Consider the following 22315-nt stretch of genomic DNA (forward strand, 5'->3'; position numbering starts at 1 on the left):
GATGTGGACATTACATTATGGGGGCAGATGTGGACATTACATTATGGGGGCAGATGTGGACATTACAGTATGGGGGCAGATGTGGACATTACAGTATGTGGGGAGATGTGGATATTACAGTATGTGGGGAGATGTGGATATTACAGTATGTGCGGAGATGTAGATATTACAGTTTGGGGGCAGATGTGGACATTACAGTATGGGGGCAGATGTGGACATTACAGTATGTGGGGAGATGTGGACATTACAGTATGGTGGCAGATGTGGGCATTACAGTTTGTCAATATACTAGATACGTTTTATAATTAAAGTTAAACTAACTTTCTATGTTTTTCTTAAAGTTTAATTGAAAACATTGTAAAAACTGTATGTGCGTTATAATTAATTGAAATTAGTCGATTAATAAATAAAATAAAAAAATCAAACACGAAAAATGTAATCCGTAACAGCCCTTATATATATATATATATATATATATATATATATATATATATATATATATATATATATATATATATATATAACTGTATATATATATATATAATTACATTTTTATGTCTATATATATATACTGTATATATATATATGAAGATCTTTACTTCAGTGTGTTGCTTCAACAAATCTTGCTTGCTGCATACTCATGTATATATGTAATCAGTTTAGCACGCTGTGATCCAGCATTGCTATGCTCATAAAATGCAATGGAGGGAATGGGCCCTTAGGAAAATGTATAAATATAATTAAGTATAATAAGAAACTTTAATAACCCCCCTGTACCAGAACACCATGTCCCTTGTTTACAGATGTTAGAACACAGGGCAGACGTTGATAAAGAAGGTCTATCTATGCTCTGCAGCTCATACCCGGCTCAATATGGAGGCTGATAAGGGCACTGAGGGGTACGCCCTCGGTTATTATGGAGACGGGGGGTCACAGCTCACAGGACTCAGAGAGACGACGAGATAGAGAGACGACATGGCTTCCAGGATCTTCCTCCTAACCACACTCCTGGCCTTCCACACTACATGTAAGTCCCAATACAATATTGATAAGGAGACCACAGCACTGACAAGACAGTAGCGCAGTCTAATCAATACAAAGTATCAGGTTATCGGTTTATTTTACTTTTAAAATGTATGTTTAGTTGGAATTTTAACCTCATCGTTCATTTTATTTTAATTTTAACGTTTCAATTTTAATTTTACTTAATTTAATTGAAATGTATTTTTTTAATTTTAAAATGTAAAATTTCATTTAAAATGTATATATTTAAATGAGAAGTGCAAATATCAGAAGGGATATATAGAGATCAGCAGTCAGTGGCAACTGTTAGACTTCAGGACTGTGGCTTGGGTTAGTGAAAAATAATTTGTAATAGGTTACCATGGGCTAGTATACAGGACGAGCATGCGCTGTGGGTGCCCGGCTGTGATATAACAGCCTGGTGCCCACAGTTATAATGCCGGCGCCGCTGAGTGGAGGGGGAGACGAGGGGAGACAAGCGAGGCTTCGTTCCCCCGCATCGCTGGACCCTGAGACAGGTAAGTGTCCGATTTATTAAAAGTCAGCAGATGCCGTATTTGTAACTGCTGACTTTTAATTTTTTTATTTTTTTTTTAAGTGGAACTCCGCTTTAAGAATAATTATTATTTATACAATTGTAATAAAAATATTCATATTTCATTAATACATGTTAAATTTTTATTTTATGCGTTCTTCGTGAGCCCAGTGGATCTTCTTTTATATATAATTGGGAACAAAGACAGAAATATGCGTAATGCACCCAAAGCAGAAACCTAACATATAATTTAATAGTTTATATATAAAATGTGTTATATGTATGTGTATATATATATATATATATATATATATATTTATATATATGTGTGTATATATATATATATATATATATATATATATGTGTATATATATATATATATATATAATATATGTATATATATATATATATATATATATATATATATATATATATGTATGTATGTATGTATGTATGTATGTATATATATATATATATATATATATATTGTGAGGATTATGGATGTGTATATAAAAGGGAATTACGCAATCCTAAACCACATAATGTTGCAAATAATAGAGACTTAATAAAACAAATGAAAAACCACAAAGTGATGTTGATCAATCAATCTGTGGGGAGCGATTAATAAATTAATAAAAAAATTTGTGTTGTTTTACTGTGTTATTTGAAAGTCCCGAAGACAAAACATAAAGAAGTGATGATAAATGTTCATATAAGCTTCTGATGCAGCACCTGGATATCTGCAATTTTAGCAAAGGGTACTTTTATCTCCCAGCCGAGAAAAAAAAACGTCCGGATGGCCTCTTACCAGATAAGATGGACCCCAAATTATAGGGGTCAAACACGTTTGATATGCACAGTGGTCACCTGTGATGTTCCACTCGGTCTGCTCCAAACTTTAACCACTCTCCTCCGCCAGAGACAAAAGGGATGATTTTAAAAAATTCCAAACCTTCCAATCGATCTGCCTTGTATTTCTCCAGTATGTGTGAAAGATTCAAAAAAGAGGAAACTTCATAGTGCAGTAGAAATGGTTGTTTTATTCCAAGTATTGCACATAAACAGCGAAGAAATCAATACAAACACAGCTGCAAACTTTCAAACTGCCAGCTAGTGAGTGGTGACAACCGACGCGTTTCCCTGTAACAAGCATCGACTGGGAACGGGAAGCTTATATGAACATTTATCATCACTTCTTTTGTCTTTGGGACTTTCAAATAACACAGTAAAACAAAATTATTTTTTTTGATTAATTTAATAATCGCTCTGCACTGATTGATTGATCAATATTACTTTGTTGTTTTTCATTTGTTTTATTAAAGAGGAGGGCCATTTAAAAAAAAAAAAAAAAAAAGTCAGCAGCTGCAAACACTGCAGCTGCTGACTTAATAAACACACTCACCTGTCCAGGGCGCCCGCGATGTCGGCCGCCCGAGGCCGACCCGTCCTTCGGCTCTCGGGTCCCGGCGCCGCCATTCCCTCTAAGGGAAACAGGCAGTGGAGCCTTATGGCTTCACTGCCTGTTTCCTACTGCGCATGCGCGAGTCCCGCAGCTACTGCGCATGCGCGAGTCCCGCAGCGCTTTCTGAATGGGACGCGCTGTGTTCTGGAACACACAGTTGCCAGAACACAGCGCGACCCATTACCCAGAAGACGCCGCGACGAAGAGAGAAGACAGAAGATCTCCGCGGAGGAGGAAGAGGAAGATTAGAATTAAGTGCCTAGCAACAGCCATTTCTGGTAAGTAAAAAAAAAAATTTTTTTTCATTTTTTTTTTTTTAGATTTTTTTTTCATTTTTTTAAAAAATTTTGTTTTCAGGGTGGCCCTCCACTTTAAGTCTCTATTATTTGCAACTTTATGTGGTTTAGGATTGCGCAATTCCCTTATATATATATATATATATATATATATATATATATTTGTGTTTGAATTGAGTATTTCATTCTTGGGAGTAGCGGCACTTACACATATATTTGCTAATTTGTTTTCAATTATTTTTCAAATTTTTTTCTTTCACAACCGCTTGTTATTATAATAACAATCACATTATCGCTTTGGTAAGTGCAGAACATTTAAACTATATAGGATTATAGATGGTTTATATCACCTGGGGATCTCATGTACACATAGTGAAGGGCTTCCGGGGATTGTGTCTTATGTGGAGAAAACAGACTTTTTGTTTTCTAAGCCCTTGTACACACGGTCGGAGATTCCAACAACCAAATCCGTCGGATTTTGTTAGTCGGATCTTGTCCGAAACTGTTGCATACACACGGTCGGACAAAGTTGTAGAAAAACCCGATCTTTCAGAACGTTATGACCTAATTTCATTACAATGGGACTACGTTCAGGCTAGTAGCCAAAAGCTTTGATGTAGGAATTTGATCTGAGCATGCGTGGCACTTGGTCCCATTGGAATTCTCTACAAATGATCGGAGTATGTCCCATCGGACCAGTTTGTCGGAAAATATTTCCAGCAAGTTTGAAAATTTGGTCCGACAGATATTCCGACGGAAACAGTCCGATGCATACCACACACAGTCGGATTATCTGACAACACGGTCCAATAGGACACATTCCGACGGATTCTCTGACCGTGTGTACAAGGGCTTAGAATGTTAACAAGTCCTCTTCTTGGTCCCGGAGTCTGGAGGCTTTGTAGAGCTTTGGGTGTGATAAAGTCTCCATCACTATATCCACAATCTTACCTGGCTGCTGCCTGTTTGTTTTGGGGGACCCAATCAGGCAGCCATTTTCAACCAGGGTTCCTGGAAACCTAGAGTTCCTCCAGGGGTTGTCAGGGGTTCCTCAAGAGGTGGCTGACTGACCCCTCATTTTATGGTGTCTGCAAAGTTCCAGGTCTGAATCCACTTGGCAAAACTAGCTTCATGTCACCAGCTGTCTGTAAAGGGCGAATTCTGACCACCACTGTCCTACTACACCAAACCTTTCATCCAAACTTAAAAGAAAAGCAATATGGAAAATAAATGTTTGTAGGGTTGAGCAAAGGTTGTATTGTGAATTTATTCTCTGTGGCCTACATAACTGGCAGTGTGGCATGGGCATGTTCTTTACCTACATACCGTTTAGTTCACAGTAGCCATATTTCTCAGTTTAGAACGCTGGGAGGTATGAACTACTACTAGCCAAACATGCAGGACAAACTTGATTGGACTGATCCTGAGTGTACCGGTCTTGTTCATGGTTTCCCACTGCCTTAGCTTTTAGTTTGAGCCTAGAAACGTAGCGTAGACACATCTGTTGCCATAGTTTCTATGTATTGAATTGTTGTGCTTTGCCTTAAATATTCCTCTGGAAACACAAGTTTTATGTTGACATATTTAGACCAATAAATCTCTATCTTCCTCCAGGGGCCAAGCTGGATGTCCTTGTGGAACATCCCACTGTATCAGCCAAACCTGGAGACAAGGTTCAGCTGAAATGTATTCTGCAGAACTTATCAAAGCCTCTGGTTCTGAAGGATTTAATGGTGCAGTGGTTCACCCGTGGGGTGCAAGTGGCTGAGTTTGATGATAAAATCACCATCAGTAAACCGGGATTGTCAATGTCCCTGGACGCCATAGGGAAAGGAGATCTCACCTTGACCGTTGAGTCCTTCTCCCCAGACCATGCTGGCAACTATCGCTGTTATGTCTACTATAACTCAGATACTGCTATGAAACAAATTGTGCTGTCAGGTAAGTGGACATCAGACCAATACGGAGTAGGTGGGATGGCTGTATAAAGCAGCTATACACTATTTGTATGCTTTCTTTGGCAATTCACCAATATCGCAACTAGTAAAAACAATACAGAATAAAAACCCAAGAAAGTCCACACAATTGTTTGTGATTCAACAAAAGTTCACAAAATGTTTTGTGCGTCCAACCACTGGTGAAACTGATGTATCTGTTTATCTTCACACTACATATCACACGTGCACAGCACGCAATTCACTTCCCATGAACCGTATATATGCTCACCTCCAGCATTTGACTTCAATTATAAATTACGGTCAATAGCGCTTTTGCCCCTTCATGGGCTATACATTGGATAGCTCCTTAAGATGTTCCTACTCTTTTCCACGAATGAATGCCTGCATTTGGTGAGACTAGAGAAGAGGAAGGAACTTCTTGAGAAGCCATTCAATGTATAGCACATGAAGGGGCAAAAGCGCTATTGACTGTGATTTATACTTGGTAGACTTGTACACAACGGAAAATTTTGTTTAGTTTCGGTTCGTTGTCATTCGTAAAATACATAATTTCGTTCTGTTATATTCGTTATGTTACTTTAATACATTTTCGGATAATTCGTTATTATTCGTAGAGTGTCGAATTCAATTCGCTTTTTATGTATGTATAGACATTCGTGATAATGATTCGTAGTTTGGAAAGTCGTTTGTTTATTGAATCTTTTAACACACACAATGACAACGTCTCTTCTCCTCGGCTCAAATACAATACAACACCCTTCTAACTCAGTTCTCAGGAATGCACTTTGCCAGTAATCCATCCTCCGACACAAAATTAATTAGCTGATTGGACTATAAGATTTACTTTGAGCTGACCTTTTGATTCATTAGATCTTTACAGAATTACCGAATCATGTTGAATTCATTTGAATTCATTCGTTATATTTCTTTCGTATTCGTTGTAATTCGTTATTTTTTTATTCGGATATTCAGATGCATCCGAATGTCCGAAAGATGCAAAATTTGGCCGAATTTTGATTAGTTACGAAACGAATTGCACAAGCCTAATACTTGGGGTCAAATACTGGAGGTGAGCATATACGGTTAATGGGAGGCGAATTGCGTGTTGGGCACGTGTGATATGTAGTGTGAAGATAAGTGGATACATCAATTTCACTGGTGGTTGGAAGCACAGAAGATTTTGTGGACTTCTGTTGAATCACAATCAATTTTGTGGACTTTTTGGGATTTCATATGTTTTTTATTCTATATTGTTTTTACAAGTTGTGCTACATCGTAAAGGGTAAAGTGTATATTCAAGGGGTGGATTGAAATCACCTAACAGTGTTGGAGCAGCCAGTAGCTAGTGGTTGTAGCTCAAATGTTTTTTTGTTTTTTTTAAATGTTAAAGCTCTTGTGTAGGATTCACAATATTTAGGTGACTGATTATCAATTCACCAATATCAATGTTTGCTATTTTTTTGAAGCAGAAATATTATATCACTATCATCTGGGTGGATTAAAAAAAAAACGAATCCATCATGGTCACCTTTCTCAAAGTTCTCTGCTCTTGTAAACACGGAGCTGGTTTTGCTTTAGAATGGCTCCTAAATTCAGATCTGGTTCCCCTCAAACTCTTCTTGTTTTATCAACATGATGTCAGGATTTATTTTAATTTTATTGCTGTCTGTGTCCCCAGCATGGTAGATTCCCCTTCACTCTTTGACCAGTTGACCACTGTAAGCCCTTGTACACACGGTCGGACATTCCGAAAACCAAATCCGTCAGATTTTGTCCGACGGATTTTGTCCGAAACTGGTGTTGCATAGACATGGTCGGACAAAGTTGTCGGAAAATCCGATCGTTCAGAACGCAATGACGTTATTTCGTTACGACTGGACTACACTCAGGCTAGTAGCCAATAGCTTTGATCTAGGAATTTGATCTGAGCATGCGTGGCACTTTGTCGGATTGGAATTTTCTACAAACTATCGGATAAAGTCTGATCGGATCATGTTGTCGGAAAATTTTATAGCCCAGCTCTAAAACTTTGTCTGTCGGATATTCCGATGGAAACAGTCCGATGGAGCCCACACACGGTCGGATTATCCGACAACACGGTCCGATCGGACATTTTCCGTCGGAATGTCTGACCATGTGTACAAGGGCTAATTGTGACATACAATGAAAATAAATTAAAAATTTGTCACCAGAACAAGAGGGGAGGATAAGTCTTCCAATAGGGGCATTTTGTTCCGGTGACTACTGTCTAAAGGGGCAATTGCCCTCAGATTTCTTCTCAATGTTAAATTTCAGGAACAGGAAGTAAAGGGAAATCTCCCCAACAGGGCACTGAGAGCGAAAAATAGAATGACAGTGGTCTTCAAGCTTCTTTACTGTATTTGAAATGTATATAAAATGTTTTGGCTATACATACTCTAGCTAAATCAACCATAATTCACTACTAAGTGCAACCTCCTTTTGCTATTTAGTGGCTCTCAACCCACTAGTGGAGAGGAGGGATCATGTAATAGCTTAAACATGGATGTTTGACATATGAGCAAGTATCTTAACTGCACTGTTGAGGCCCAGGGGAAAATTGTGGATAGTGAAAGAGAACTTTTTGTGTCCAATTCTCCATACACCTCTGAGAAGGCTGACCCAATTTCCAACAAACCATAATCCCCATTGACAAGGCCTGTGCTAGGGTCCAAAAAGCCTCAAGGCACCCATGGGTATGATGGTGTGATATGGTCCCTAACTAAAATAGGGGTGCTTGTTCCATATAAATTTAAGTTGGACCTCCCAATGAGTGAAGCCACAGTATACTCAACTAGTGGGTCTCGAGGAGTATTTTTCAGGGTACACTTTATTATCTGTTCTGGGGCTTGCAACATACCATGATGGAGTGAGGCTGTTGAACCTTGACCTTGAATGTCCTCTTTTCCTACTCTTATTTCCCATCTCTTTGCTGAATTCTCTGCCTAAGGTTCCTTTCCCTTTCCTGCTGCACTTTTTCCAGAGTTGGACTCTGTTATTTTGCTGACAAGAGGCCCTGGCCATAGAAGCAAGACACTCAAGGAACATCTAAAAGTACCTTGCAAATCCACCGCTTCCATTACACCTTATATTGCATAACCCTTAATAAGAATATAGATAAAAAAGGCTCTTTGGTTAAAATCTGAGTCTAAAGCTGTCCACACATTTTACAAGCAAATGGTTTTAAACTATTAAGTCAGGGGTCTCCAGACTTTCTAAACAAAGGGTAAGTACAGGGGTGGGTTCAGTGTCACAGGTGCAGGGTCAGTGTCACAGGGGGTGCAGGGTCAGTGTAACAGCGTCAGTATCACAGGGGGTGAAGGGTCAATGTCACAGGGGGTGTAGGGTCAATGTCACAGGGGGTGAAGGGTCAATGTCACAGGGGGTCTAGGGTCAATGTCACAGGGGGTTTTGGGTCCCCGTTTACAGGGAACTGTAAACGGTGACCCGGAAGTGACATCACACACGTTTCTCCCGGGTCAACAACAAGAAGGGGAGAAGAACGGCACCTGCTATACCGGTCTTGGGCTCGCAGATGGGCAAGCAAAGCCCAAAATACATAGTGGTGGGGGGGGGGTGTCTGTGCAGCATTTGGGTAGCAGCCCAGGCGCCAGGACCCCTGGGGTTTGTCAAGCCCTGGCCTAGTGTAATAAATATCACCAACAGTAATTTGACAATACCATTATAAATGTGCTTCTAACTCAAATAATAATCCTCTTTGATAAGTGTAAAAACAAAATATAGTCCTTGGCATAAATAGTGCAATCCAAAGTAATAGTCCTCAACAGTACAGCGTATTACAAAAGTTAATAATACCACCAGTTCTTACTGTATATCTTCATGCAGATATCTTCTTTATAAAGTGTGTGTGACCTATCCTTTCTATCTCCCGTGTCTGCAGATGCCTCCAAGCCAAAGGAGGAGGTGGTGGACGACCAGCTGAGCACTTGTGAGACCATCCTAGACAAAAAGTTGGACACCATCATTAAGTGGTCTGAGAAGGTCGATGCCAAGTTGGAGGAGCTGAAGAAGTGCCCAAAATAAAAAGCTCGCCATGAATTGTTTTGCATTTTTCTGTGTGTTTTATCTATGCTGGCAAACTTTACAATGAGGCTTCGGTTTCACTTTTGATCCCTCCAACATCGTCCACCATTGCTGGCCTTGCTGAAACTCCAAGGTCCGTTCTTTTGCTATTTTTAAATGTTTTTTTCAGGCCTGATTCACACCTATGCGTTTTTTTTTTTTTTTGCCGCTTTTTCCAGAAACGCACTACAGTCCATTTAAAGCGGAAGTAAACCCATTCATAAAACAGTTTCATTTCCGGGGGCATGCCGGAAACGTAACACTCCCATTGGTTGTGCTCTCAATCAAACTGTTAAACCATCCAATGGCTGGTGTCATGACTGATAACATGTGCAGCACCATGGAAGTTTTAGCCCTTGTACACACGGTCGGAGATTCCGACAACCAAATCTGTCGGATTTTGTCCGACGGATTTTGTCCGAAACTGTTGCATACACACAGTCGGACAAAGTTGTCGGAAAATCCGACGTGATGACGTTATTTTGTTACGATGGGACTACGTTCAGGCTAGTAGCCAATAGCTTTGGTGTAGGAATTTGACCTGAGCATGCGTGGCACTTTGTCCGATCGGAAATTCTCTACACATGATCGGAGTATGTCCGATCGGAGCATTTTGTCTGAAAATTTTACCAACAAGTTGGAAAACTTGGTCCGACGGATACTCCGACAGAAACAGTCCGATGGAGACCACACACACAGTCGGAATATCCGACAAAACGGTCCGATCGGACACATTCCGTTGGAATCTCCGACCGTGTGTACAAGGGCTACGATTAAACAGAGGCAAAGATGGAAGCTTCCTTGGCTAAAAACGATAGGGGGGTTTACTTACACTTTAACGTGGCTTCCTATATGACGCGTTCACATCTATGCATTTTTTTTTCAGCCGCTGCATTTTTCGAAAAGGGTCAGGGACTTTTCTAAATGCAAAAAAGTGCATTTTTGGTTCAATAGACTTCAATGGAGATGCTGCAGAAAAGCATGTAGTGAGCTGGACGCATTTTTTCTTTTTTTTTTTTTTATCAAATCCTTTTCATTATTTTATATAAAAACAACATTAACACAGTATAGACAAAACCACAAAAAAAAAATCATACAAACCCAAAACCCTAAAAAAAAAAAAAAAAAAAAAATTTAATTTAAATTTGAATCTGCCCAACAACAAATTGACCAAAATTAAAAAACGCTAAACAAGGTCATAAACACAAAAAAAGCTCTGCAGAAATGGATCAAAAGCTTAAACTTTTTTTCTTTAAATTTGGAATGAAAAAATGTGATTGCCGAGGCACAATAAGGTTTAAAGTGTATGTCCACCCAATAATTTTTTTATTTAGTGATGGATAGAAAATGATGAGGTTATAACCCCTGCCAGGGCTTTAATGCTGACCCAGGTTCAAGCCTTTCCCTACTCTACTAAAGAACCATTCGATTTTGGTTTGTATTGCTGTTAAAGACCTTCCTCTACTTCCTGTCTGGTGAAACCAGGACAGGAAGTGAGGGGAATCTCTCTCGTGTAGTCACTCTCTTATGTTGTACAATGGAGCACACTTCCATCCACATATCAGGTGTCTAGTGCAAACAGAAGACAGCCTAATGACTTTGACAAACATTTCTTCTGTAGAACAAATAGTCATCACTAGAGATGTCCCTGGCAGAAACATTTGTTTTGTTTTTGTATTAATTTGTTAATAATTTTGTTTCATCATAATAGAATGATTTGTTTTCAGGATTCATTTCTAATATTCAGATTTTTTTGGTATATTCACTATTTTACAATCAATTCGACACTTGGATTTAGAATTTAGAATTTTGGAGGGTGGCTACATTTGTTCTATTTTATTGTATTCTATTTTTTCTTTTCTATTCCATTTTACTTTATTGTATTCTATTCTTTTATTTTCTATTATGTTTTTCTAATTTCTATTTCATTTAAAAACAAATTCTATTCCTTTCTGTTCTATACTATTTTATTATTTTCTATTCTATTCCTTTTTTTCTATTCTATTCATTCTATTCTATTTTTTATTTTATATTCTGTTCTGGTTTATTCTATTCCTTTATTTTCTATTCTATGCTTTTATTTTATTTTCTATTCTATTCTATTCTATAATGCAGCCTAAATAGGAATCATCACCCTTTTCTCCTTTATACCATACTGTATTAATTGCAAAATTTCCCATTTCAAATTCAGACTTATTTTCATATTTGAATCCAAACTCATTTTCGATTTGAATTTGAATAATTGTTTCGTTAAAATTTATTTTGGATACGTAGAAAGTCGTTACTATTGGGATTCGGAAATTCAAATATATCTGAATCTCCGAATATCTCCAGCGGTAAAAACGCCAATCAACTGGCTGCCTAAGGCCCCTTTCACACGGGCGTCTCCGTATGACGGACTCCGCTTGCTCAGTGGGGGAACGCTCCTCCGATCCTCGCTGAGCAGGTGGATGCCAGGTCTGTGTCTGCTTACTGTACAGAGCGGAGACAGACACAGTTCCGCTCTCCTCTATGGGGAGATTGGGTAAAAATGGACCGCCTGTCCATTTTCATGCGATCCCATCCGATCCACCAGATGGATGGAAAATAGGACCACCATCTGTCTGGATTTTATGGACAGGATCGGATCGGATGACGGCGGGTGTCAGCGGACATATCACAGCTGAAATTCGCCGCTCCACAAGGGTGAATGGAGGGTCCAATCAGGTCTGCCAGAAAAACTGACAGGGGGACCTGATCGGAAGGTGTGAAAGGGGGCTTTAGGGTAATAGTCAAAACAAGCACTGAATATTGTTGCCAATTTTTCTGGATGAATAAAATACTTTATGGACATGTCGTTATCATCACAATGAATACAAAATATAACCTGATGTGATCATAAAATTGGGGTCCCGTATCATACAGGTCTCAGGGGGGCCCAATTTTTAGAAGGTATATTTTATCGGATGTAGAAGAAATTTTTCCCATTCTGTAGGTGATTGTGTGCGATAACATTTCTGCAAACCTTTTATTAACATAATAAGAAAATGCTTCGCCATGGTGGGCGGTAAAATCTCGGCTTGTATTGTTGGGTTTGCTGTGCAGAATTATAAATTATTTTCAATAAAATCTTTTATGGAGTGAAAAGGTGAATGTCTTGTTTGTCAATAAGGGGGGATTTACAAAGCAGTTCAGTCACCAATCTGCCCCCTGCTGGTTGGACAATGAGGGAGCAGCAGCATACTCCTAGATGCTAACTGTCCTCAGTCTCAGCATACTCCTGTAGGCTAACTTTCCTCAGTCTCAGCATACAGTACTTGTGTAGGCTAACTTTCCTCACTCTCAGCAAACTCATATAAATCTAACTTTCCTCAGTCTCAGCATACTCTTATAGGCTATCTTTCCTCAGTCTTAGCATACTCGTATAGACTAACTTTCCTCAGTCTCAGCATACTCTTATAGGCTATCGTTCCTCAGTCTCAGCATACTCATATAGGCAAACTGTCCTCAGTCTCAGCATATTCATATAGGCTAACTGTCCTCAGTCTCAGCATACTTGTATAGGCTAACTTTCCTCAGTCTCAGCATACTTATATAGGCTAACTATCCTCAGTCTCAGCATACTCATATAGGCTAACTTTCCTCAGTCTCAGCATACGCATATAGGCTAACTGTCCTCAGTCTCAGCATACGCATATAGGCTAACTGCTCAGTCTCAGTGCTGCTGTATCCCAGCTAGGATCCCAATATTCACTGGTATTTGAGTTGCAGGGCACACACAGTAACTCAATAAAGCAATCATTAAGGTGATTGTTGGCTGGAAGTGGGTGTTTCCTGCAAAATTTCGAGGTGGATTTTGAGTGGGAACTCTCTGGGATGTGGGTGAAGTCTGGGCAGGACCACCTGGTCACTGGGCGGGCCTAAAGCAGGCTGGTAAGTATGCTTACTGATGAAGTCATCACTATAGTAGAAAATAGAAGACTATAGTACAAAATAAGGGACTTCCAGTCCTGCAACCCACCACTCACCTGTGTGAGTCCTCCCCTCCAGGGCCTTACTGGAAATGCTATGAGGACAGATTCAGCTCACAATGAGACTTATGTGAGATTGTACATTTCATTATTTTCATAAGTACAAAATACTAGCACTAGTACTATCACAATACACATCTACAGTGCAAGATACCAAGAGCACCCCAATATGCATCTACAGTACAAGGTACCAAGAGCACCCCAATACACATCTACATCGCAAGATACCAAGAGCACCACAATACACATCTACGATGCAAGGCACCGAGAGCACCCCAATACACATCTACAATGCAAGATACCGAGAGCACCCCAATACATATCTACGGTGCAAGGCACCAAGAGCACCCCAATACACATCTACGGTGCAAGGCACCAAGAGCACCCCAATACACATCTACAGTGCAAGGCACCAAGAGCACCCCAATACACATCTACAATGCAAGATACCAAGAGCACCCCAATACACATCTACAGTGCAAGATACCAAGAGCACCCCAATACACATCTACAGTGCAAGATACCAAGAGCACCCCAATACATATCTACAGTGCAAGATACCAAGAGCACCCCAATACACGTCTACAGTGCAAGGTACCAAGAGCACCCCAATACACATCTACAGTGCAAGATACCAAGAGCACCTCAATACACATCTACAGTGCAAGATACCAAGAGCACCCCAATACACATCTACAGTGCAAGATACCAAGAGCACCTCAATAGACATCTACAGTGCAAGATACCAAGAGCACCCCAATACGCATCTACAGTACAAGGTACCAAGAGCACCCCAATACATATCTAAATCGCAAGATACCAAGAGCACTGCAATACACATCTACGGTGCAAGATACCAAGAGCACCCCGATACACATCTATAGTGCAAGGCACCAAGAGCACCCCAATGCACATCTATAGTGCAAGGTACCAAGCGCACCCCAATACACATCTATAGTGCAAGATACCAAGCGCACCCCAATACACATCTATAGTGCAAGATACCAAGAGCACCCCAATACACATCTATAGTGCAAGGTACCAAGAGCACCTCAATACACATCTATAGTGCAAGGCACCAAGAGCACCCCAATGCACATCTATAGTGCAAGGTACCAAGCGCACCCCAATACACATCTATAGTGCAAGATACCAAGAGCACCCCAATACACATCTATAGTGCAAGGTACCAAGAGCACCTCAATACACATCTATAGTGCAAGATACCAAGAGCACCCCAATACACATCTACAGTGCAAGATACCAAGAGCACCCCAATACACATCTACAGTGCAAGATACCAAGAGCACCCCAATACATATCTACAGTGCAAGATACCAAGAGCACCCCAATACACGTCTACAGTGCAAGGTACCAAGAGCACCCCAATACACATCTACAGTGCAAGATACCAAGAGCACCTCAATACACATCTACAGTGCAAGATACCAAGAGCACCCCAATACACATCTACAGTGCAAGGCACCAAGAGCACCCCAATACACATCTACAGTGCAAGATACCAAGAGCACCTCAATAGACATCTACAGTGCAAGATACCAAGAGCACCCCAATACGCATCTACAGTACAAGGTACCAAGAGCACCCCAATACATATCTAAATCGCAAGATACCAAGAGCACTGCAATACACATCTACGGTGCAAGATACCAAGAGCACCCCGATACACATCTATAGTGCAAGGCACCAAGAGCACCCCAATGCACATCTATAGTGCAAGGTACCAAGCGCACCCCAATACACATCTATAGTGCAAGATACCAAGAGCACCCCAATACACATCTATAGTGCAAGGTACCAAGAGCACCTCAATACACATCTATAGTGCAAGGCACCAAGAGCACCCCAATGCACATCTATAGTGCAAGGTACCAAGCGCACCCCAATACACATCTATAGTGCAAGATACCAAGAGCACCCCAATACACATCTATAGTGCAAGGTACCAAGAGCACCTCAATACACATCTATAGTGCAAGATACCAAGAGCACCCCAATACACATCTACAGTGCAAGATACCAAGAGCACCCCAATACACATCTACAGTGCAAGGCACCAAGAGCACCCCAATGCACATCTACAGTGCAAGATATCAAGAGCACCTCAATACACATCTATAGTGCAAGATACCAAGAGCACCCCAATACACATCTACAGTGCAAGGCACCAAGAGCACCCCAATACACATCTATAGTGCAAGATACCAAGAGCACCTCAATACACATCTACAGCGCAAGATAGCAAGAGCACCCAAATACACATGTATAGTGCAAGGTACCAAGAGCACCCCAATACACATCTACAGTGCAAGATACCAAGAGCATCCCAATACATATCTACAGTACAAGATACCAATAGCACCCCAATACACATCTACAGTGCAAGATACCAAGAGCACCCCAATACACATCTACAGTGCAAGAAACCAAGATCACCCCAATACACATCTACAGTGCAAGGCACCAAGAGCGACCCCAATACACATCTACAGTGCAAGATACCAAGAGCACCCCAATACACATCTACAGTGCAAGATACCAAGAGCACCTCAATACACATCTACAGTGCAAGATACCAAGAGCACCCCAATACACATCTACAGTGCAAGTCACCAAGAGCACCCCAATACATATCTACAGTGCAAGAAACCAAGAGCACTCCAATACATATCTACAGTGCAAGAAACCAAGAGCACCCCAATACATATCTACAGTGCAAGAAACCAAGAGCACCCCAATACATATCTACAGTGCAAGAAACCAAGAGCACCCCAATACACATCTACAGTGCAAGATACCAAGAGCACCCCAATACACATCTACAGCGCAAGGTACCAAGAGCACCCCAATACACATCTACAGTGCAAGGCACCAAGAGCACCGCAATACACATCTACAGCGCAAGGCATCAAGAGCACCCCAATACACATCTACAGTGCAAGATACCAAGAGCATCCCAATACATATCTACTGTGCAAGATACCAAGAGCACCCCAATACACATCTACAGCGCAAGGCATCAAGAGCACCCCAATACACATCTACAGTGCAAGATACCAAGAGCATCCCAATACATATCTACTGTGCAAGATACCAAGAGCACCCCAATACACATCTACAGTGCAAGGCACCAAGAACACCTCTTTTTTTTTATTTGAGCAAGTTGGGCAATACAGATCTACAGTTTAAGGTATCAAGAGCACCCCAATATACATCTACAGTGCAAGATACCAAGAGCACCGCAATACACATATACAGTGCAAGGCGCCAAGAGCACCCCTTTTTTTTATTTGGGCAAGTTACCATAACACCATTATCCCGTAGTTTTTAAGATCAAAGATAGAACTATGTTGGTGTCCCTTGTCAATTTAAAATTTTATTTTTTAACCACTTTCCGACCAGCCGCCACAGTTTTATTGTGGCAGAATGGCACAGCTGGGCGAAACGATGTTATGTAACCAGGGCCGTCTTTAAGCCAGGGAAAAAGGGCAGCTGCCCTTGGCACAGTCATTGTTGAGGGACCCAAAGCAGCTGCCCCCTTGAGCCTACACTGCCTGAAAATAGTTGACAAGTAGATTTGGGAGGGCCCAAGAAAATGTTTGCCCAGGGTCCAATCAATATTAAAGATGGCCCTGTATGTAACATCACTTTGCCCTGTGGCCACTAGGGGGGCGCATGCACTGCCGGAGCCGATGCGAGTGCCTGACGGTCGCAATCACCGCCGGGCTCCCGCAATCGCTGGTGACACACCAAGAACCGGGATCTCTGTGTGTAAACACACAGTTTCCGGTTCTCTGAAGGGAGAAGAGACAGATAGTCTGTTCATACAGAGTATGAACAGCGATCTGTCATCTCCCCTACACAGTCCCCTCCCCCCTTCAGTTAGAAAACACACTAGGGAACACATTTAACCCCTTGATCACCCCCCTAGTGTTAACCCCATCCCTGCCAGTGACATTTTTACAGTAATCAGTGGATTTTTATAGCACTGATCGCTGTATAAATGCCAATGGTCCCAAAAATGTGCCAAAGTGTCCAATGTGTCCGTCATAATGTCTCAGTCCCACCATTACTAGTAAAAAAAAAATATATATATATAATAAAAATACCATAAAACTATCCCCTATTTTGTAGACGCTATAACTTTTACTTAAACCAGTCTATATATTGCAATTTTATTGTACCAAAAATATGTAGAAGAATACGTATGGCCTAAACTGAGGAAAAAAATTGTGTTTTTATATATTTTCAGGGGATATTTATTATAGAAAAGGGTAAAAAATAATGCGTCTTTTTCTAAATTGTTGCTCTTTTTTTTGTTTATAGCGCAAAAAATAAAAACCACAGAGGTGATCAAATACCACCAAAAGAAAGCTCTATTTGTGGAAAAAAAAGAACGTCAATTTTGTTTGGTTGCAACGTCGCACGTCCACACAATTGTCAGTTAAAGCGACACAGTGCCAAATGGCAAAAAGTGGTCTGGTCAGGAAGGGGGTAAAATCTTCTGGGGCTGGAGCGGTTAAAGTGTAACTGCCTACTCCCAAACTGTCACTTGAAGTAATAGCCAAGTATTATTCGCCACAATTTTTTTTTATTGTGCGTTAAGAAAAGAAAACAAATAATTTGACATGCTATCTGCTGATAGAACTCAACCAAAAAGTGCATTCTATGAATCCAAAAATATAGAAACTATACCAAATGAAATCATTATTCAACCAAAAAAATTATGTTAAAGCAATAACTCCAAAGCCAATAATAATTAACACATTATCTCCTCCGATTCCGCAACATGGCTGGTTGGCGAACGGCCGTTCAGAAATGAACTGAAAAGTGCGAAATGAAAAGTGCGAACTGAAAATCGCTAAATGGAAAGTGCAAAAAGAAAAACGCTAATCAACACTCACCAAACTTCTACTAACACAAAATTAACAGAAGGAGCCCAAAGGGTGGCGCTAAAGAGCTGAAAAAACACGTAGTGCGTCACTACGTTTGTAATTGTTGGCCAACAATTGTGTGGCCGTGTGTATGCAAGATACGTTTGGGCCAACGCCCTTCGGACAAAAGTCCAAGGTTTAGTTGGCCAACAATCCGATTGTGTGTACGAGGTTTTAATGTACCGTGTTTCCCCGAAAATAAGACATCCTCCGAAAGTAAGACCTCCCACCAGGTTTCCCTCTCGCAGAAATATAAGGCATCCCCCGATAATAAGGCATCCCCCGATAATAAGGCCTCCCTGATAATAAGGCCTCCCCAATAATAAGGCCACCCCTGAATATAAGGCCCCTAAAGCTGCCATAAGGCATCTGACTCTTCTGGACCATAGCGGTGGGCGCTGCCACGCAGCTCACTGATTGGCCGCAGCTCAGCCGGAGCTGTTCAGGCAGGTAGGTGTGAGGTCTCTATAAATCAGTGAGCTACAGCTGGCTCTCTGAATGACGAGTGACGTCACCCATCATCAGAGAGTCCGCCCTGGCGCCAGCACAAGCTGCCACCTTCTGCCGCCTGCTGCTCGCTCTGCCCTGACGGAGTCTGGCTGACTCACAATTAGACAGTGAGTCACACTGGGCAGGAGTCGGGCACATTGTGTGGAATCTGGCCTCCACAGACACACAGGGGTGACTGAGGTGGGGGGGGGGGGTGTCTGGTAAAGGGTGGGATATGTCTGGTGAAGATGGGAGGGGGGGGACTAAATAATCCACTGGCACATAGGTGGGTGGAGGAGGACTCACTTAAAATGACACAGGGTGGACTTGAGGCGGGGGGATCAAAATGGCACAGGAGGATCAGAAGGGGGCGAAATCAATAAATGTGTACCCTATTCATCTTCATGGAAAAATAAGACATCCCCTGAAATTAAGACCTAGCACATCTTTGGGAGCAAAAATTAATATAAGACACTGTCTTATTTTCAGGGAAACAGGGTAAGGGAAACAGGGTAAGTGCAAGTCCAGATCCCACCTCAGGTTTAAACCCTAAGGTGATCTAGTTTTTAATCTAAAAATCCACCATGTTTCTCTCCCTAGTATTCTTCTCTCCCTATCACCTCATCTGGGCGAGTGAGACAATCGTTCTACTCCTCTGAAGCGAAATGTAGAAAGATCGCCCTGATGGCATTCTCTAAAGTGACGTGTTGCATTCGAAATATTTCTAGAATTTGGGTTATTTGTGTCACACTATCGTTCCCCTATACAGGCTCTCAGAGGACGTGTGGTACAACCTACATATTGGAGGCTGCATGAAATACGGGCCATCGGGTAAATTACATAGTTTGTGCCACAATCCATGTATTGCTGTACAATGACCTCTTCACCTGTGGCTGTGGCAACAAACGTTTTACCCAAAAGACACAAATTACAGTACCTACTAGGTTTTTTTTTATTACAAGGGCAACTTCCAGGAAAGGAGAGCCAGGTGGGTTGGCATTGTTTGGATGAGAAAAGGCTAGGTGATAATGTCCCTAATGTGGGCGCACGTCGGTTAAAAAAATGGCAACCTGCATGCAATATCCCATTTAAATCTTTATCTGTATACAGTATTGGCAGATTCTTTTATATTATCCTGATTATTTGATGATATTCTTGGGAAAATGTAGTTACAAACGTAATAAGTTTGCCTGTTCTTCTATTTCCAGATTTGTAAGGTTTAGAAGATTTGTTCTTATTCTTAAATTCTCTCTTGGTTTTAGGTTTATCTCACAGTAATTCCTCTATTTATTTACTTCCATCCTTTCTAGTCCTTGGGGTATAACAGATTCGTTATAACCTCGGTCCAATAAGTGCTGATCAATGACTTCGCATTCCAGCTCAAAGGCCGAGTCTGTTTAGTTTTGGCTTGAATAAGTGTTGCACAATGCCACCTACTGGAAGAAAGAATACCTGCACCTGCCTTCAGACATTCATCACTACACCTCATCGCTAGCTCCTTCAGGGTTATAATGGGAAATGGGTCCTGATGGGCATGTATATATTTACTGTGAGCATGGTGCTCTATTGGCAGGGGATGGGCATATCACAGGTATTCTCTTGAAGCTGAAGGATAAGCAAATATTGTCTACATACAAGAGTCATGTGTTTTCTCCTGGAATCAAGGTGCGCTTTGTGTATTTCTTCCAGATCTGAGCAGGAGCTTCCTATAATAACGACCGCACACTGCTGCTCTCTCTCCTTATGCAGGCTGACTGGTCTTGTCTCCACCCCCCTTTTTTAGGTTTCTGTAGTGGGTGGAGCCTATTGGGCCCCTCCCACAGCTCTGCTCTCTTTCCTTGTGCAGGGTGACTGGTCTTGTCTACACCCCCTCCTTTAGGTTTATGTAGTGGGTGGAGCCTATTGGGCCCTTCCGAGAGCTTTGCTCTCTCTTTTTATGCAGCGTGACAGGTCTCGTCTCCACCCCCTCCTGTACTTTTCTATAGTGGGTGGAGCCTGCTTGGCCCCTCCCACAGCTCTGCTCTCTGCACAGTCTTTGTCCAGCACAGTGATGATGTCACTGCTACTGTTGCAAGGTAATATCTGGGTTTGTAGAGGCCATTGGGTGGATTGAGGAATATATGTAAATTAACATTTTTGTGCTTGGAGTTCAGCTTTAATGTCCCATTGTCAGGGGGTTTTTTTTCTTTATATCAATAAACAGAACTTCTGAAAGAAAAACATTCCCAAGGTTTATATTTGTTGTATTTAATTAGTTTATATTTGATATATATTTGCTGAATATTATGCTTATATTTGTTGTATATTATGTTTATATTTGTTGTATATTATGTTTATATTTTTTGCATATTTTGGTTATATTTGTTGTATATTTTGGTTTTATTTGATGTATATTTTGTTTATACTTGTTGCATAATTTGCTTATATTTGCTATATTTGTTGTATATTTTGTTTATATTTGCTGTAAATTTTGTTTATATTTGCTGCATGTTTTGTTTATATTTGGTTTTATTTGTTGTATATTTTGTTTATTTGTCTATATTTGTTGTATATTTTGTTTATATTTGCTGTATATTTTGTTTATATTTGTTGCATTTTTTTAATGGTTATGTGTGCTATATTTGCTGCATATTTTGTTTATACTTGTGGTATATTTTGTTTATATTTGTTGGGTATTTTATTTATATTTGTTGGGTATTTTATTTATATTTGTGGTATATTTTTTTATATGTGCTATATTTGTTGTATATTTTGGTTACATTTGCTATATGTGTTGTATATATTGGTTATATTTGTTATAAACAAAATATACAACAAATATAACCAAAATATACAACACATATAGCAAATGTAACCAAAATATACATTTGCTATATTTGTTGAGTATTTTGTTTATATTGGTTGTATATTTTCTTTATATTTGTTGTATATTTTCTTTATATTGGTTGTATATTTTGTTTATACTTGCTATATTTATTGAATATTCTGTTTATATTTGTTGTATATTTTCTTTATATTGGTTGTATATTTTGTTTATATTTGCTATATTTATTGAATATTCTGTTTATATTTGTTGTATATTTTGTTTATATTGGTTGTATATTTTGTTTATATTTTCTATATATTTCTTGAATGTTTTCTTTATATTTTGTTTATATATTTCTTTAATATTGTATTTATTTTTTTGTATATTTTGTTTATATTTGCTATATTTCTTGAATATTTTGTTTATATTTGTTGTATATTTTGTTTATATTTCTTGAATATTTTCTTGTATATTTTGTTTATATTTGCTATATTTCTTGAATATTTTATTTATATTTTTTGTATATTTTGTGTATATTTGTGGTATATTTTGATGGTTATTTGAGGAGAAGATAGGATTTTATTATGTAATCCATAAAACAGGATGTTTTGGTTGGTGCGGGATCCTTGTTTGTTCCAAATAACATTATATCAGAACTGGCTGACATACGTGGAGTCATA

The 22315-nt window shown here is 40.0% G+C and overlaps 1 protein-coding gene across 1 annotated transcript; it reads left to right on the forward strand.

Annotated features, from left to right (window-relative positions):
- The first annotated feature begins 861 nt into the window (after positions 1-861).
- LOC143923659 (uncharacterized) lies at positions 862-12501 on the forward strand. The gene is made up of 3 exons (XM_077447468.1): positions 862-1027; positions 4931-5257; positions 9194-12501. The coding sequence occupies exons 1-3, from the start codon at positions 976-978 to the stop codon at positions 9334-9336; spliced, it is 522 nt and encodes a 173-aa protein (XP_077303594.1). The 5' UTR covers positions 862-975; the 3' UTR covers positions 9337-12501.
- The last annotated feature ends 9814 nt before the right edge of the window (positions 12502-22315 follow it).

The sequence above is a fragment of the Lithobates pipiens genome, unplaced genomic scaffold, assembly GCF_037356315.1.
Source record: "Lithobates pipiens isolate NorthernLeopardFrog02 unplaced genomic scaffold, aLitPip1_a1.2 Scaffold_22, whole genome shotgun sequence".
Classification (NCBI taxonomy): domain Eukaryota; kingdom Metazoa; phylum Chordata; class Amphibia; order Anura; family Ranidae; genus Lithobates; species Lithobates pipiens.

What these genes read in the sequence shown, in the direction of transcription:
- LOC143923659 (XM_077447468.1), top strand. Translation starts at nt 976, where the DNA reads ATGGCTTCCAGGATCTTCCTCCTAACCACACTCCTGGCCTTCCACACT. An exon ending in CCTGGCCTTCCACACTACAT is followed by an intron (nt 1,028 to 4,930) that starts GTAAGTCCCAAT and finishes ATCTTCCTCCAG; the next exon opens with GGGCCAAGCTGGATGTCCTT. An exon ending in GAAACAAATTGTGCTGTCAG is followed by an intron (nt 5,258 to 9,193) that starts GTAAGTGGACAT and finishes CCGTGTCTGCAG; the next exon opens with ATGCCTCCAAGCCAAAGGAG.